General features: G+C 38.6%; 1 protein-coding gene across 1 annotated transcript in view; it reads left to right on the top strand.

Moving 5' to 3' along the window:
- celf2 (cugbp, Elav-like family member 2) overlaps positions 1-19,286 on the top strand; it is a 247,913-nt gene that overhangs the window by 42,580 nt on the left and 186,047 nt on the right. The window contains exon 2 of the mRNA XM_037981133.1: positions 14,902-14,937. Coding sequence (XP_037837061.1) covers positions 14,902-14,937 — 36 coding nt within the window. The remainder of the gene's footprint in view (positions 1-14,901; positions 14,938-19,286) is intronic.

Below are 19,286 nucleotides of genomic sequence, written 5' to 3'. Positions count from 1 at the left end.
ATGAGTTTGTATGTAATGTATGAATATAATATACAAGTTTCACTTTTTAAATGGAATTACTGAAATCAATCTACTTTTTCATGATATTCTAATTTTATGACCAGCACCTATACATGAACCAGGAAAAGTTCTTTTTTTCAGCCTGCTTGTTAAATTAACCAATTTAGCGAGAGTTCAAATGACCACATGTTAAAGACAGTTGAAGGCCCGGGATTTCTTAAAGGAATGTATATCGCCATCTTTTATGTTTTAATTCAAGATGGCTGCCATAACCACATTTCATGAGATGTGTTAATGCTCAAAGTATGTGCTGAGTATGATTATCAGCTACTACCATATAAATTGTATCTCAATATCTGTAATTTAGAGTAAATGAAAGGCTTTTTTGTGTTGGCAAAAGGAGATTAGCTGTGGCAGCCATCTTGATTTAGGTTGACTGCATATGTCATCATCCAATGATTACCTTATGAAAGTTTTATTAAAATCTGTCCAATGGATCATGAGATAACTTGCTAACAGTGTTGAGTGTTACAGGTAATGTCAGGTTTAGGCAACAGTACTGTGCAATGCGTAGTGTTCAGAGTATGTGTCGGCGAAGATTATCATCCTACCACATCAAATTATCCATTCATATATTGGCTAATGTTGACTATGTGTGGTGGCAATCTTGAATTGGTGCGACTCCAAAATTTAATCAGTTGTAGATGCACCCAATAATGACGTGCTGAGTTTCATTAAAATTGTTCTAGTATTTTGTGAGATATTTTGCCAATGGACTAATAAGGTTGATGTAAACATTTAAAACAGAAATTTAGGTAAAGTTGTTGTGCAGTGTGTAGGGCAAAAAGTGTGCCTTGAAGATGACACTTGGGTACTATGACACCAAATTATATCTCAATATCTGTAAAAGTGGCTGAGTTATAGCAAATTTAGTTTCAGAAGTCAGTTGGCTGTGGCAGCCCTGTTGAATTGGGTTGACTCCAAAGGTTAATCAGTTGTAGACACACATCCGGTGATTACTTTCTGCCACTGGTTCATGAGCTATTTTACCAATAATATAGACAAATGAATACTTGCACACAAAGTTTGAGAGCAGTTTATGCAAGTTCTTTTCATAAACTTGTATAACACAGTTATTTATGTAGAATTCTACTTATAAACAAGTGCAAATAGTGGCAGTTACAGCTAGCTATATCACTTCTGGTTCAGCTTCGGGTACTTCCTTCAGGAATATAAAAATATTTTTACCAGAATGATTGTGTAATGTGAAATTGAAAGTGTTAAAAAAGGTAAGAAAATAGCATCTGCATAAACCATTTCTGAGATTGGAGCTGTTTTAGAACAGTAGAAATCTCTTTGGTATTGGTCCCACTCTGACTAGCTGTTAGCTTGTCAGTCCAATTACCCTCCTTTTCTCCAAATTGAGGTGGTTCAAATAGCTCTCTGCAACAATTAATATAGTATTTTTTGTAGCTATTACACATAGCCCCATTTCAAAAGGTTTGAGCCAACCATACCATACACAACCATACACAATGTTTGGGTCTATCCAGTGACAGTTTGGTTCTATCATGACATTTACTTCTTATACTGTATACAATCATTTATTTGATTGTGAGACTAATAAGTAAATGCAGCAGTCAAAATTGAAGGTGCTTAGAAAAATAGAGAAAATGTCGGAATATGAAATGTATTGAACTGTATTCACATTTTTTCATTCAAATACTTATTTACCTATTTATTTATGTTACACTGACTAAAATTACATATTTAGAGCCAAGAAGAGAATTAGTACCTTCAACTGTTTGCATAATCAAGCTGATTACCTCTAATATGCAACAACTGCATTTTAATGAACCTCTATTGACATCAGTGTGTTGGCTTTAATTGCAAAGGCAAACAGCAGAACATGGCTGTGGGCTCAATTTGGTTTCAAACTCCAAAGAAGAGTCCAATAACTTGGACTTAAAGCATTTTCTTGGATATAAATAAAAGGTGACAATCAGAGGTTAATCTATATCATAACACTAGGCTTTAAAAATATCTTGTAGCTACACATTTTGATTAACCTAGAAAGACAGCCAATCATGGGTCAAACACAATATGTGCATTTTTTTTTTGTTTTAAATCTAAACTGAAACCAGACGACAATTTAGGGTCACATGTTTGTTCTTTGCCAATAATTGCTCTTTCTTCCTATTTCTTTGAAATTTAAACACCAATTTAGTCTAAACTGTTGTAAAAATCCTAAAATGACCAAATATAGTTAGAGAAGCTGACAAATGCTGTGCTTAGCAACTTATTTTTGTCTTTATCATGATCAAAAAGCTTGTTTTGATGTGATAATTCATTATTTAAAAAAACATACTTGGAATTAATATGTTTAGGTATTTTGATCTTGAAATATTTTTCTCAAGATAACTAGAAATTGTTTTGATATCAGAAATTGTTTGGAAATCTTTTTTTTTTTTTTTTACTTTTTAAATACGATGATGTAGCAGCCTGTTTTGCTTATTATAATTTGTGCCCTAGAAACCAAAACGGCAATGGAGTCATTTTTTTCTACGTTTGTCTCACTTTATCTTGATTCTGTCATCAATAAAAGTTGTGTACTGAAATGATTACTAATTAAAAAGAAAATTGTAAATGATATCAATAGACAAAAAAGAATGTTTTTGGATTTTGATATTTCAGAGTGGTAGCATGGGTATTTTAGTTAGAAATCTGTAGACATAAGAAGGAAATTTGAACAGAGAATGCATATTTGTTTAAAGGATATCTAGAGTAGTGTAGATGAGCCCTTAATTCAAACAATAAAATTGATTATAGGCCTCTTTCAGCTCATGTTGGTGAATTATGTGACCATTTGCTTGAACCTTAGATGGCTAAATGTCCTTTGTTGTTAGTTTATGGGACTGAACTGATTTCTCACTAAAATCAGTGAAATAGTTGTCTCATGCTCAACAATAGCCTGTATTTTTTCTTCAAAATAGCCACTATTTCACCACAACCGGGGGTAAGTACAGTGTAAGTGTAAAAGTAAAAGACAAAAAAAACCCAAAATGGACTCACCAGAATTTTGTCCTGTCCAAAGCACATGCAGTGAGGAAGTCATTTCAAATAAGTTCCCCGGTCTGACAACGAATTGCCTTTTTGACATGGGTGGATCATCCCACTGCCTGAAACAGGCTCTAATCTGGGCTTAGCTACCCAATAAGCATGTCACCACATGTTCCTGACTGCCTGTGTCCCAAAGAATAGGGTCCCTGTGTCCGGCTCTGAGTGCTGGACAAATTTGACTATGAGCCACGCTTGTAGGTTTGCTGTGAGCGACATCATTCTGGTGACTCACAGTCCAGACTCAGACCTTAGAACTTGACCTCTAGTGTGGGGCAATGATCTTGGCTCAGCTTTTGCTACAGAAAATCTATACAATTAACTATACTGTAAGCACTAATGCTATGCTAAATACACATAGCTGTAGGTAATACACGGTAAACTGCTGTCCATCATGCCGGGACACCAGCCTTGGTGTTGTCACTGAACGAGCACTATAAGGTAATAACCACATTTTTGCACTATAGATATCTTATTATCATGTGAGAACAGGCACTTTTTTTCTCAAGATAACATGATATTTTGTAAGAACAAAATATATATTTTTAGGATAAAATAAAAGTAGCTTGGTTACATCAAGGTAAAATGGTCAGCTCACAAACCTATGGAAATTCCACCTAAATTAATAATCCAATTTTGCTGTTATCATCTTCTGTTGTTTAAACTTGACCTAATGCCTGGTAGATAACTTTACTGTCACTGGACTGATCAAAGAGTGTCAATACATTCGTCCTGAGACTCCATGAGGAAGCCGCAAGGCCATCGATAAAACAGAGAGCATCTAAAATGTTCATCAGAAATAAAAACAAAGACATTTGATGAATAAAATATCAGCTGCTGTGCTGACTGTTCTTCATCTCGCCCTACTTGTCTCTTCTAATTTCCCCTTTCCTCCTATTCTCCTGGAACCTTTGTCCTCCTTCCATGTTCCCTTTGCACCATCTTATCATCCAGCCAAGCGGTAATGGCCCCGCTCTCGACTCCCTGCGCGCCAGCACCATATCCGTTGCTCCAATCAAAACCCTAATGCATCTCAATTTAACCACTGTTGTAACACACATGAACCCCCACCTTCTCTCTCTCTCTCCCCCCACCTCTTTCTCTCTCTGAAGCGTGCACACATGCAGAGTTTATTCGGCTGCGAGCCGTGACAGGTCGGGTTGGGTTGCATCAGTAATGCGTGACGCATGCCTCCATAACGCCGGCTTCATTTGCATGTGTGAGGAGGTCTGGGCTAATGGAGCTGATCTCTTGTGCTGTCATTAAATGGGGGAAAGAGAAGGAGAGGATGGGGGGTATTAAATCAGAGGAGGGAGAGACAAAAAGAAGAGAGGTCTATTCCTCCTCTCCCAGAAGCATGATGGATGATTCAGGAATCTTTCCCTCATTGAGTTTTTAGGTTGTTGTACAGTTTGCCATACAAAGCACTTACATGTAAATGCACACACAAAGAAGAAGTGCATGTGTGAGCTGAAGTGCGAAGCGCGCGCACACTTTGAATATCACAAGGTAAATGAGGCCTAACGCGCTACTGGCACTTCCTCCCCCCTTTGTTCACCCTTCACCACTCGGGTCGTTACTCTTGCTGCATTTAAATGTCCTCAATATGTCACACGTGCATGCATGAGCACATGTTAGCACACTCTTACTTGCGACCACACATACACACACTCACAGCAAAACATAAAAATGGGGAAGAAAAAAAGAAAAGGTCCGGGGCTCTCATTTCAGACCTTCTCTAATTCACACATGCACAGTTTTACAGCTTCGTATTACATCGTAATGGCCATTTTCCTGCAATTCCCACATCACACTCTGGAGCTGTTCCATTTTAAATGTCGACTGGTGTGACTGTAAAATGTTTGTTACTGCTTTCATCTTGTATGTTTCCACACTAAAATCAACAATCATGAATGCAGCATCTCAGGAGCATGTGCTCTTCAGTTCCAATAGACACATTCAAACACGTATCAAACTTAGGCAGCAAAAAGTCTGCCTAAATGTATGCTTTTTTTTCTTTTTTACCGAGATTTTTTTGTCTGTTTTTTTTTTTCTAGGTTTACATTATTCTAACAAAAATGCTGAAACATCCATGCCACATCAGTAGGTTGCTAGAACCTGTACAGTAACATATCAAACTACAGAAAAAGAACATGCTTAGCTTAGTCAAATATTTTCCCCAAACTTTTTTTTTCTTTAGTATCGTTTACAATTTTCTTTTACTTATTAACGATTTTAGTTCATGCTCAAACTTTGATTGTGACAAGATCAGGATTAAGTGAAACTGACAGGGAGGGAAAAAAACCTAAGAACAGCTCAATTGTTGTTGAAGTTTCTATCCTACCAGCTATGAGAGTGGAAATGCACAATAAAGGACTATAAGATTAAATTTCACACAAATATATCTAAAACTCTGGTTTCCTCACCAAAAACTCAATGTGTATGTGAACAGAAGGGGCAGAAAAGTCATATACTGTGCATGCAGTAACTGCTAAGGATGTCACAAGGTTGGAGCACAGCCAAGTTTAGTGCTGTAGCTGTTAAAGTTAAAGTGGCAAAAAGGCACCAAAGCAGTCGTCTTTAAAATGTAATATCTTACAACTTAAATACTAATTTCTACCTACCTTCAGTCTTTTGTGGCTTTTACAATGAATGAATATCCTAAAAATATTTGGTTTGTATTTTCTGAGCTACTTGTATGAACGTGGTGGTCCCCTAATATGGTTAATTGTGCTTACACACTTGAATGTTAACACACAAAAGTGTTTTATATTTTTCATTTTGCCACTGTATAAACCATGTTCTTCAGGTGAAAATCTCCTTCAAAGAGAGGAAAAAGACCAGAGTTTGTATTGATCTTTTCCTCTTTGACATAGCGAGACATCCAAGCTGCTAAGAGTTCCAAAATTGCTCTTAATTTTGATTTTGTGTAAAATTCCGCTCTTTTAGTTCTTGTTCTTCTTTTTTAATTTCATGAAATGTTTTTGTTACCCCCAACAAAAACATGAAAAAGAATAGTCTAGGCATTTGTTAAACATTTCAGCCTTTGGCCCACAAGCTTTTTAAAAGATACCCAGCTGTTCTTTTCAAATTTAATGGACCATGTGGTTGGTTTTAAAGGGGAAATAAAATAAAATATAAAAATAATGGTTTTCATGTTTTTTTTTTCTTAGTTAAACACTATCATAAAACACTCCAGTGGTCCATTTCTTTGATTTAAAACATTTATGACTTGTTTTTAGCGTTTTTGTGTCAAAATGCCAAAGTGGGGTGATTGTGTGGGCGGAGTTACATCCTTGGTTGGTGGCATAGAGGGAGGTGGGGCCAGCTGTGGCAGACCACTGTAGGGCACTGAGGAGGTTACTGTCACAAAATGACAGCAAAAGAAACAAGTTTGGTTAACAAGAGTACTGGTTTGAAAACATTTTTTTTTTTTGGTCTGGAGTGATGCTGTTAAGTTGTAATTTTCACCAGGAGCTAAACTAACCACACTCGTGAAACTTTCTTGTCCTTTAGGAAGCTGAAGAATGACTGTAGTTTAAGGTCGGTTTACACAATTAATTACAACAAACTGAACCATTTGACCCCCACAGTATTAGTATTTGCTGTTTACTGTCTTGTTGGCGTTCTTGTGTTTGACACTCAACACTTCTGAGCGATCGTAAAAAAAACAAAAGAGACTATAGTAATTTTTTTATCTTTCTTTATTAATTTTAAATTAGTGTAATTTGTTTTAAATGAGAGACTCTGAAAACCAGGACTTTTAATAAGGTTTTTTTAATGTATGTTAGCGTCCAAACATTTTATTTCTCTAAGTTCTGTCGTTACAGCTGACACTGGTCAATAAAATACCCATAGATACTTTTCAAGCCAGTCCTGCTGCTCAGTAAGTATGAGCATTTTTGGTTTGTTTGTTTGATTTTTCATGTGACATTTCATTGTAATTGTATTACTCAGAAGCAGTATAGTTAACCAAAACTATGACTTGTCTAAGACATACTGAGGGTATAAGATGGACAGCTTGTCCAGAGTGATGGGTCATGCAGCAATATTGCTTTGCAATATTTCTGTTGACATGTCAGTACTTTTTTCCCCCTATTTTGGGTCAAAGTAATCCCATTGAACTACATAGATTCAAGTTCTGTCAATATGAAAACTGCAAACTTCTTTGAACAAACAATTTAAGCTCACATCTTTGACTGGGATATTTCGTTATGAAGTAAAAATCCCTTTGATTCGTCTCACACATGAGCAGATCTGAGGCTGTGCTTTCACGGTTTAGTCACTCCGAGTTGCGTCTGTCCACCAGAATACACCCTGAATGCAGCATCCGTCAGAGGATGATTAATGAAACGGCAGCTTGTTGGTGTCACTTGGGTCTCAAAGTCGTCCGGTGCTCTTCCCTCCTGCACTCTGGCAGAGTCGTCTTCTAGACTCATCCTCTAGTCGGGGGAGTTCAGATCCATCTGGAGGCGGGCCAGCAGCCTGCATCTGATATCATCTTAAGACCTGTCGCAGTTTGCTAGAACGAAACGGGCTGTCTCACACACAGATACACAAACACTTGTGCTCAGACACCTGCGATAAGAATAAGATGAAGATGGAAGCCCTGGGAAGGTGTGAAAGTCGAGTTAGGGAATGTATTTATCAGTGTTTAAAGAAGCGTGTTGATTGGTTGGGGACTGTGGGTGCAGTTTGTGAAGTGGGTTGTGTATATGTGAAATGTGAGAAGGAGAGAAGCGTTAAAAACAAGAAGTGTTAGATGGTCACAGATGGGCTGCTGAGAGGAGGAGGAGGGTGGTGCAGGGCAAAAAACAAGAGGGGGTTGGAGAGGCTCTTAGAATTTAAACATTCAAATATCAAAGATATTTGGTTTTACAAGAAAGAAACAGACAACAGACAACTAATTTGGTTAAACTTCAGGAAAAGTACTGTTCATTGCCTATAAATGCCATTCATTCTGAAATCAATCCCTAACATACATTTTGATTCTCAACTTGTAGAAAAGACAAGAACATTGAAGAGGTTTTCATACATTAAAATAACATGCCATTTGGTCTGTAACTTGATCTATCAAATATGTGTTTATGGTTTCTGAAATTAGGAATTGGAGAAATCTGACCTTTTATTAGCTCTATTGTTCATTGTTGTTAATGCTCTGTATATACCAATGGTGCCTCGGCTGCTGAATTTATCAGTTCCTGGGAGTTATTACGGATATATTTAACTAGACGCACTAATCAGGCGGACTGATTCATTCAGCAGCCTCAGCACCTTAGATATGCATGATCTAGTCATGCCCCACATGCGTACATTTGTGTACTAACGTGTGTGTCGGTCAGTCGACAAAACGGTGACAAACTAAACGGACTGTGTCAGGCAAAAGTGTTGAGGTTCAATATTAGCTAACGCAGTTCTTTTTACACAAGTTTGCTGTTTTTTAGAAGCATGAAAAATATATATTTTTTAAATGGACACTTGTTTGGCTCGCTATTAGCTTATCCCGGACAAAGACTTTTGTCTCTTTCTCCATACGCCATCCTTTATGACTGATGTCACAGCTGAACAGGTTTTAACTATTGGTAACTATTAAACAGAACATGGCTTTAAAATTGACTGGACTAGCCATTTAGGTTCACAAAGTTAAACACTCTTGTATGACTGTGTTCATGCAGAACACTTAAAGTGAAAATGTTTTAATTTTGCTATAGATGTTATGTACTTAAATACATTTACTTACAGTGCATTCAACTAAATTCTCCAAGTTTTTGTAGGAGGGTTTTCTGAACGGTGAGTTCAGACCTGCATAAATCAGATTATTAGCATATTGATGTTTGGTATGTGAACTCACAAGCTTACCCCATTCATAAACTAATGCAGTTGATAATGGATTAACATCTGGCCTGAAAGGTTTAAACATCATATATGATCAAAGAATTTGTGTCACTTCCAATATTTCTTTTGTGCCTCTTTGAGTATGTGCTTCTAAATAAAAAACAGGAAGAAATCACTTGACTCACTTCATTGTGGGAGTGCTCAGTGTTGAATACCATGACAGCTGGCTCGTACTGTCTGTCTTCACGCTGCACTGTTGTACGGTGTGTGTATATGTGTGTACTCCTGTCAGATCTTTTGTTGATCACGATGTCTCAAATATGCCCGTGGTCCTCGCCGGGTCCTGCCACCTGCTCTGTCGTTGCGCCGGCCGTGGCACTGCCGCCTCAGGAGCCCGCCGCGCTTCAGCTTCGTTTTACGTCTCTGCCAGGCCTGCAGCGGCATGAGGCCTTGCAGGAGTTTTTGCGTGGGTTCACACTCACGCAGCCAAAAAGCTGCCTGTCACTAAGCATAAGTCTGGCTTGTTTCCACCTGGACGCTGTGTTCCCATCTGTTTCCATCCCAGTGATCAATGCTGACCCAAATCTTGCTGCCTTGACTTTTGGAGACCAGAAAGAGCCCATTGATACTTGACAAAATCACACCTAAAAGCTTTTCTTCCAACAAAACAGTCACCCTCAATTTTTTTTTTCTTTTTTTTTTTTTTTAAGTAGTTTTGTAGAGGATCAGTTTATAAAATCCTGGTCTGACTCTGTGAGTTAAATAAAAAAAATCTTGAAAAGGTAACATGCTGAAGAGGGCTGAAAGGGTCAGTTGAGGAAGCTAAAGCTTCTGCTGCAATTGAGAATTCTGAAAGGCTTTTTAAGCGATAATCTGACATTTTCATGTTAACAAAAGGTGCAACTCTGAGCACTCCAATGCTTTTATTCTTAAGGGGCCCACTGTATGCTCATTTACAATTTTTGTTTTCCTTTTGTAACTACAGTGCCTATAAAAAGTCATCACCCCCTTGAATGTTTTATGCTTTTATTGCTGTCATAGATCAATCATGGTCAATAAGGACTGGCCTTCTTTTCAAAAGAAATTAATTAAAAATTAAAAACAAAGCTTCAGTGTCAAAGTGAAATCAAATTTCTACAGAGTAATACCAATTAAATGAAAATATGTAATATAAAATGAGCGTAAATTGTCCTAATTCAAGTCGCAGAAAAGATCATTGAAAATTACAAGTCAGGGGATGGATATAAAGGATTTCAAAGGCCCTAAACATGGCCTGGACTTCTGTTAAATCCATCATCAAGACATGAAAAGAATATGGGTCATGTGTAAATCTACAAAGAGCAGGCTGTCCTTACAAAAAGGAGAATAGTGAGAAGCTACCAGCAGTAAAAAAAATACTTAAATGGATTAAAAAACATAAATTACCTGCTAGAAAGTTTTCTAACAGGGGTTTTGCAAGTATCTAACCTTGCATCATTATTATTTATTCTTTATGTCAATGATCTTCTATCAGTATTCTCTAATTGTAACATACAAATTTATGCAGATGATACTGTAGTTTATATACACAGTAAGTATAAACGAGTTGCCAAGGAACTTAGAACTCAGTTTGCTTAAGGCAGTACTGTTTGCAATTTTGCAACTGAATGTAGCTAAAGCAGCATATGCACCTTTACAGATCTTGGAGTTTTGTAATATACTGTTCACAAATGAAAACCCACAAATCATTGTCATTTATTGCAAAAGAGAACAGACCAATACACTTGCGTGTACTGCTTGGTTTGTGAACTTGATTGTTTTACAATAGCAATTCTTGACATTCTCCTCCAAACAAAAGTTGTAATTATTGTTTCCAAAGATTTTTGTCCCTGAAATGCTGAACTGTCTCTGAAGTCCCACCGAACCTGCAGAGACGGTGCTGTTTGACTGACAGGTCAACCCTGGGAACAGCAGTGCAAAAACAAACCCTGCTAATGAGCGCTGTGTACCAAATACACAGCTGAGTTTAAATTTCAAAAACAAACCTCTGAATATTTGGTTGAGAAATAAGCAGCTGTATTTGCACTTCTTTCCCAACACAAATGTGGCTTGTTTTGATGGGGGATTTTGATTCACTCTTACTTTAAACACCTGAGAACTTTAAGTCCTTAGCTACCTTCATTAAAAAATTAATCTCGATATGGTAAAGCGTATGTAGAAAGGAAAAAAAATAGAGTAGACCTTGTGAGAAAGAAAGAAAGTCACATTGCTCTTTCCAGATTAAGTGCAACTTTAAAAACACTGTGCATCCGGTAACGTTTAGAACCACCTTTAGCAGCAATAACACTTAGTAGTTGTCTTCTGTAGGACTTGATCAGACTTTCACGTGGTTGTGGGGGGAATTTTAGCCCGCTTTTTTTTTTTTTTGACAGGTTTGCTTCAGTTTAGAGGGTTACAGACATTTGTTTCTGCACAGCTCTCTTAAGGTCCCATTACAGCATGTAATTCATGTTGAGGTCTGGCCTTTGACTGGACCAATTCAATGCCTTGATTTTCTATTTTCAGTCATTCTGTTATAGATTTGCTGCTGTGTTTGGGATCAGTGTTCTGTCACATGACCCAGCTTGTGTCAAGCTTCAGCAGTCAAATAGCCCCACATTTAACTCTGGAATACTTTAGTTTACAGAGGAGTTTATGGTTGGCTAAATGGCTGTAAAGTGTTCAGCTCCTGTGGCTTTAGAACAAGCTCAAACCATCACTCCTACACCACCGTGCTTGACAACTGGTATGAGGTGTTAGTGCTTAAATGCAGTGTTTGCTTTTCTCCAGACATGTCTTTTTGCATTACAGGTAAACATCTCTACTTTGATCTCTCCTGTCCAAAGGACATTGTTCCACATGTGTCGTGTTTTGTTCAGATAAAACGCTACAAGCCTAAATTGTTCTGCCATGTTCTTTTTAGAGAAATTAAATTTTCTCCTTGTAAGCCCGTATTTCTCTAATTGTCCTGTCATGAGCTTTAATCTTTAACCTGCCCCTTGAGGTCTGTAGAGTCTCAGGTGGAGCTCTTTGAGTTTTTGGCAATTTTTCTTTTTCTGAGAATTGCACAGTTTAACTTCAGGGTGAACTTTTAAAATCTCAGATTAGAAAAATGGTGTGTTTTTGTTTTGCCATGAGTCCACATACTGTGTGGAAAAAGGTTTTGGAGTCTTTTAAACTCAAAGCAGTATGTTGCTTTTAATTTATTTATATCTAAAACATCCTTTTGATCTTCACTACTTTATCCTGTTTTGATTCTTAGCTGAATGTGTACTAAATCAGAGCAACTTTTGCTTGCTCGCCTGTGCCTTTAGTGTCGTCACACCCCATTTAAAGTCACTGCAATTAAGTTTCATTACACTTTTAATATTTGAATGACTTCTTCTGATACTTAAGCTGTGAAACATGTTCTAACATTCAGCAATAATAAAATAAGTGAATGTAAATGTTATGAGTGTGTTGCATACATGTATGCCAACCTGGAAACATGAGTTTCTGTGTGTAGCAGTGTAGATGTGTCCCATTTGTATGTCTGTGTATGTGGTGTGTAAACCTCTGAGTGCAAGCAGAGTGTGTTTGATGTTCCATTTTCCCTTTTTCATAATTCATGGTGCTGAGAAAATGGACTGGAGCGGAGGTGGCTGCAGCGTGTATGAGTGTGTGTTGCGGGATAACAGGACAATCGTTCGGTGGTTTTGTGGAGATGAAACAGACAAGAGTGCGTCTTTGAAATGCAAAAAGCAACGGTAGCCGTGATTGGCCACTGTGTCGAGGAGGAGCTAGGAGTTTTTTCGCTGCATTTCATCATAACGCTCACTTGCTCTTGCCACCCCTCCCTCCCTCCCTCCCTCACCCTCCACAACCTCGACACTCACACACAGACACGCATTCAGACTCATTTATTATTTTATTTACCTCTGCGACATAAAGCCCTGGCTAATTCGGCGCAGCTCTGGGCTCTGGAGGGCTGTATGAGTGTGTGTGTCTTTTGGTGTGTCTGCCTGCATCTGCACTGAGCATAATGCTGGCTCACACACACACACACACACACACATGTTGTCTAGTACTGGGGCCTGGGGATCAATTTATTTACATGCAGTGGAAGAGAAGCAGAGAATCGGAGGAAAGGATAAAACAAAAAGAGAAGGAGAGAGAAAGAGGAAACAGCAGGGAATTATGGAGAAAACCCAGTGGAATGAACAAGTTTCTCGACTTATCCCAAGGACGGACCAGACTAATTTACTATTTAGATCCCCCTAGTGTGTGTGTATGTGAGTTTTTGTGTGTTTTGTTTGCCAACATCTTATCCGATTTCCAGAAACACTGCCTTCATCTATGCCCAACTGTTTTCTTTCAGACTTAAAAACAGTAGCTTAGAGTTGAAACGGCATAACTTCCCGGCTGTCTCACTGAGCGTCGAATTGAATATTTCCAACAAAGTTTAGACTGCACTTAGCCCAAGCAGTTTAGCCCTTAAAACTTCATTTATGCCTCCCACATAAACAACTGAAAATATCTAAGGCGCACAATCCAAGTCTGGGAAAACGTGCGAAACTGCCAGAAACGCACAAACCAAAACTAAAACTCAGCTTGAAAAGGTTAATTTACAAGTGAAAGGGCTACAAATTTTTCATTCATCTACTTTTACAATTGTGGTGTTACTTTTGAAACATAAATGTGTCAAAGTAAAAAGCTCGATTTTTCTTTGGTTGAAAGCTGAAAACACAAATCAACTAGATTTTCCTGTTTGTTAGAACGGAGTATTACCTCCTAGTCTGTTTTGGATTGTTTTACGTTCTGACAGTTCAGGAGTTACTCTTATGTGCCAAGATTAGTAAAGCCACATCTGTTGAACCTCTTTAACAGTCCTTGGACATCCTTTGCTTGGAACATCTAAATTTTGTGCAGTTTAAAACTGGTTTTACAGATATGTGTGGCAAAAGCAACAAGTAAAGGACACAAGGATGCTTCTACAAGTCTCTTAAATGTCACTGAAATTCCAAAACCATTGTCTTCTTTGACATCTTTGATTTGTGTTCCTTAATTCATGAAATAAAGTGCAGTTTGTTTGGCATCTGATTGTTGGAACCAGTAGTGTTGTCATCTTAGTAGGAGCTCTTCTCATTAAATTAGATGTAGAATATTAAGGTGATGACTCAAAACAACTTTGTATTCATTTGCAGTTGACCTGAATCCCCCTGAAAATACAGAATCTCTGTTCTTACAGTAAGAATAAAGTCTGTGCTCATCTCTTGGTAAACACCACTTGTACACTAATTGAGAATAAAAGAAGTGATATCCTGTTCAAGATATTTCCCCATCACCTATGACTAGTTATGTTCGTTGCATTGCTCAACTGTTTGAAGTGAAATATTTTGCAGCTGCATTTCTGCTGGACTGATCTTGCTGATAAACTGATCATACCCATTGCTTTTGTTCTCTATTACATGTTGCACTAAAACTAAAGCACGACCATCAGGGCCATGAAAAGTGTTGAAATTTACAATGAGCATCATAAATTCCCCCAAATCTTGAATGCAGATAGTAGTCTTTCATCATGCTGAAACAAAACCATCACTTAAATGAGAACCGTCACTTAAATCTCGTAAGTGGTGGTTGTAAAGTGTGCCATCCGTGGCACAAAGCATGACTGGGTGTTAGTTGGTGCTCTCGTTAGATTAGAAACATGCAAACATTTCAAAGGAGCCAACTAGTATTCACATGCATGTGATTTTTAGTGGTAAATGCTTAAAGAAAGTGGTGAAAATGATTTTAAAAAAGTTAAAAAGGCACATTTTAGGCAAGGATGCAACAAAAGTGCTATTTATATTTGTTTAAAATGTGTTTTTTTTTTTGCAAATAAAAATGTTTAACCCCTATTTTGTAATCTTCATGGGTTTTCAAACATCATTTTCTTTTCTTGTCTTGCAGGCAGGACGCCACTGACCTCTCTGGACCGATACAAAGGTACGGGAAGTCATCTTTGTCTTTTTGCTTTCTTCTCCTCTTTACTGTCACTCCTTCTCTTCCCTTTGGCCTCGTTGGCAGCGAAGCTCGTAGCCTCCAGGCTTCAGGCCAAAGATATCAATGCTGGTGTCGTTTTGGGGATTGTGGGTTGGAGCTGGGGTGTCGTGGTGGTGGGTGGGGAGAAAGAAGAAAGAGGGGGAAATTTGGAAGGGCGAGATGTGATGTGCTTCAGATCTATGACCACGGAGGGTCATTAAACCGAAGCCTTCAGCGGTAGAACAAGAGAGGGAGGGGAAAACGAGGTTTAAATAAGGGCCAGTTTAAAAATAGCAGCACCTATTGCTCATCTGAGACAGAGTTAACAGGAAAAGGATGAGTATCCCGCCCCCCTGTAAACCATCAACGAGACGGGCAGGGGGTTGAAATGAGAAGGAACAAAGTTTTATTGGTTTAATTGATTTGTTTAAACCCACAGTCACATGTTAGGCTTACTTACATACATTTGACATATTACATTAACTGTGAAGTTTCAGTGACCAGATTTCCCAGGGAAATAATCCTAAATCATATCGCGTAGGCAGATGTAGCTGTAGTTACTGAAGGATATTCTACATTTTACCACATCAGCTTCACATTCATGATAAAAAGTTAGGGAGAAAACACATTCAGAGGACAAACAATAAGGAAGGAAGAATGTACCGTGAATAAAATATTGTTCTTTTAACCTAACCCGCTGTTTTTTGCAAAATAGTTGTAGGGGAAAAGTGACAAAAACCTCCCTGTGATGGATTACCTATCTTTTTACGTCTCTATAAGCTGATTTTATACTGCAAGGAAATGAACAGAAAGAAAGAAAATCCATTTAAAAGCCTTGATTTGTTTGAAAAACACTCAGTGTAAAGAATTTGTGGTTTTAATGGGCTGAAACATAGATGCTGATGTAGATTTACTTCCTTTTTCACTGTTGCTTTGCATTCCTAACGGGTTGGTTTAGTCATTTGAAATGGTTGTTCTGCACCTTTGAATGTGCAGGAACTGAGAGCTGTGAACCACGGAGCCGCAGTGGTCAGTATTGTCGTTTTCTGACCTGATTTTAAGGGGAGGGTAACTGTTCCATCGTATCACCTGGTCACAGGCGAAAACAGCAGGTGAAGATCAAACACCAGATGGGAGAGAAGATCAACGTGAGGAAAAGACTGTGGCAGCGAATAATTAGGCAGAACGGCGTGCTTTTGTTTTCCTGATTGGAAAAATAAATGGGCGAGGCGGTGACAGTCACAAACACAGAACTGCATCATTCTTGATTTGCTTCTCTTCTGTCGTCACCACCATCACTGCCGCCACAATCTCCTGCAAACACACACACAAACACCCTCTTCCACACAAAAGAGAACTGGGCGTATAATTTGATCCTGTGTGCTCCCCTCCTCTAATGAAGCTCTCTGGCGGTTTGACTGACACCCAGCTTGTTATTTAAGTATCTGTTTTGGGGCCAGGAGGAAGAAGAGGAACGAAAAAGGAGGAGGAGGAGGGTTGATGTGCAGGAAAGGAAAAGGGGAAACAAGGGAGCTGAAAGAGAGGTTGGAATTAGGAGGTTTGGGATGAATAAAAAAAGAAGACAGGAAAAGCAAGAAAAAACGGAGTAGGGATGGAGGGAAAAGAGGGTCCTGGGAGTCGTAGGGAGCGAATAAAAGGGGGTGAAGAAACGGGCGGAGAGGAAGGGAAGACAGTTGATTTTGATGGCGGAAGCAGGGGTGATAAAGGCTTGAAGGGGACTGTGTGGGTGAGTGTGTCTAATTGCAGGTCTTTGTCCTGATAATGTTCTTTGAAGGCTGCACAGCCGATAATTACCAAGTGTGGCTCCTCGGATGCCTTTCAGCGTCGGTCATTATGAGCCGCAAACCCTCCATTGGCTCTGACATGACCTCCTGAGTCGAGGAGGACGCCGCATTTGTTCTTCCAACAGACACAAACAAGTGTTGATTCGAGGATAAAGAGCCTGATGCCCAAATGAGACTCAAGTTCCTCTTTGGGGCTGCAGGTGTGTGTCAGATTCACAAATGCACTTCCTGTTTACAGAGCCCCGCCCACTCAGGCAGCAGAGACTGTAATTACGGGGACTCGCACAACGTGGCGTCCCGGTACGCTGAGTCTGTTATTGCCTCCCTGGTTGCCACGTGACAACAGCGGTTCCTCACTACACAGAGTGCCTGATGCGCCGCTCCTGGCCCCTCCTCTCCCCCCCGGTAGTCTCATATCTGAATATTTTGGAGGCAGGAACTGGCTCCTCGCAGTCAAAAAGACTCTGGCTGGAGGATTCTCTCCCGTCGGAGGTGATGGTTATCAGCGTTAAAGGCTTTAATTTATCATCCAGAGAGAAATGTCCGGAGAGGAGCCTGGGTGTGGGCAAACTGTCCCCCTTATTTGCTCGTTCTTGATCTTGGTGCCAGTGTTCATTGATATATACATGTGCATTTTTTAAATTTTATTTCAACCAGCATGCAGATTTTCACTCAGCAGAAAAACACTGAAAAGGTCTTGGAGTTTCTCATGCTCCGCAGCAGCCAGAGCAAGAAAAACAAAGCAACGTGATGAGGCCTAAAACCTACTGAATTTAACCCAGACGTACATGTATTTCATCACCTTCATCCAAAGGTATCTCGCTTTGTAGAGTATACCCATTCTGTTAGGATATTTTTTCTAAAGCTTTCTTTGTGATCCCAAGATTACAATTTATAACCAGCTAAGTCAACTTAAAATTCCTTCTTATTTAAATTAAAGGGCTATTTGTAAAATGGATTGAGTTGTTGCCATTTTTGTGTTATCCAGTGCTGATTAGCTGTGGTGCCCATCTTGAATCAAGTTAACTCCAAAAGTTAATCAGCTATAGATGTGCATCTGTTAATTAATTTCTGAAAGTTTCATTAAAATCCATCAGTTTGTTCATGAGATTTTTTGCTAACAGACAGCCTGGGCTAGGTCCAATACTTAATGCAGAAGTTTTAGACAAAGCTCTGTCACAATAAGTAGCACTTAAACTTTGTGTTGTAAATCACTTTCAGCTACAACCGCATTAAGTTTTAGCAAAATATTTGTCAAATTGAATGAATTATAGCTATTTATGTGTTTTATAAGGGCAGCTGACTGTGGCAGCCTTTTTGAATTGGGTCAGCTGCAAAGGTTAATGAGTTGCAGATCTGCATCCAGTCTAAATTTCCTGGTTACTCTCTGAAAGTTTCATTAAAATTTATTCAGTGGTTTATGACATATTTTGCTAACAGACAGACATGGGTATAAATAGTACAGCCCACCTTCCTCTTTAGGCAGTGGGCGGTAAGCATGCTCAGGTGGCATCATATTACCAAATTATGGATCTTCAGCTTTTAAAATGGAAGCCAAACCTATCTGTATGCTCAGAATGCTTGTACATTTAAAAGAAACTACATTTGTGATTTGTTTAAACTGACTGTTTTCACCTCATGAAACCTTCTGTTTTTGTTCTGTTTGGATTTTTTTGTACTGACTTTGTTGCAGGAGGACATGTATGATTGAAATTCTCCCGGGGTTTTAAATAGGAGGAGGATTTGCTGGTGTCATGCTCGCCGTTCATCCATTTTTCATCTAAACACATGAATTATGAAAAGCCACTAATGACAGGCAGGGGCCGAACGAGGGGGGACGGAGCATCCGTGGGAGAGAATTCCTCCTCTGCTTCTTCCCAATCCATCTCGTCTCTCCGGAGTGTGTGTGTGTGTGTGTGTGTGTGTTTTTCTCCCGTCTGAGTGACACAAGGGGTCAATTTGTGGATAATTCACACACACTTGCACACTCGGTGGAAGGTGAACACACAGCGGCCCAGGAGGGGTTTACTTCTGTATGTGCGATCCAGACCGCTGACCTGGAACACATCGGCTGCTCCGAGAGTTAAAACTACACACATTTACAATCACACACTTTATTTCTGCTCAGTGTTCCAAAAAAGAACGACTGAAAACGATCTTTTATTGTTTTAATTGGCCAGTTTAAACTTATTGCTTCTTTTATCGTCTCATTTATTTATTTTTTTATTATTATGACAGATTTCTAAGTGCATTTGTCTTATTATATTATATTATATTTTAAATTCCATTTTGAATTTCTTATGGCTAGTGTTACCAATAAATGTTATCATTAAAATAGAAACTGTGTAATTTTATCCTTGATAATGAACTCTTTATGCTATTACAATATTCACAGTGGTTTAATATTATTACAATAATAGTATTTTACATATACTTTCATATATAATAACTACAAGTATTTGTAAAATGTCTTATTTATTTTTCAAAAATACACATTAATTTTGCAAT

Source organism: Kryptolebias marmoratus, linkage group LG18, assembly GCF_001649575.2.
Source record: "Kryptolebias marmoratus isolate JLee-2015 linkage group LG18, ASM164957v2, whole genome shotgun sequence".
NCBI classification, from domain to species: Eukaryota; Metazoa; Chordata; class Actinopteri; order Cyprinodontiformes; family Rivulidae; genus Kryptolebias; species Kryptolebias marmoratus.
Note: the sequence above shows the minus strand (reverse complement) of the source record. Positions and strands in the feature narration are given on the sequence as shown.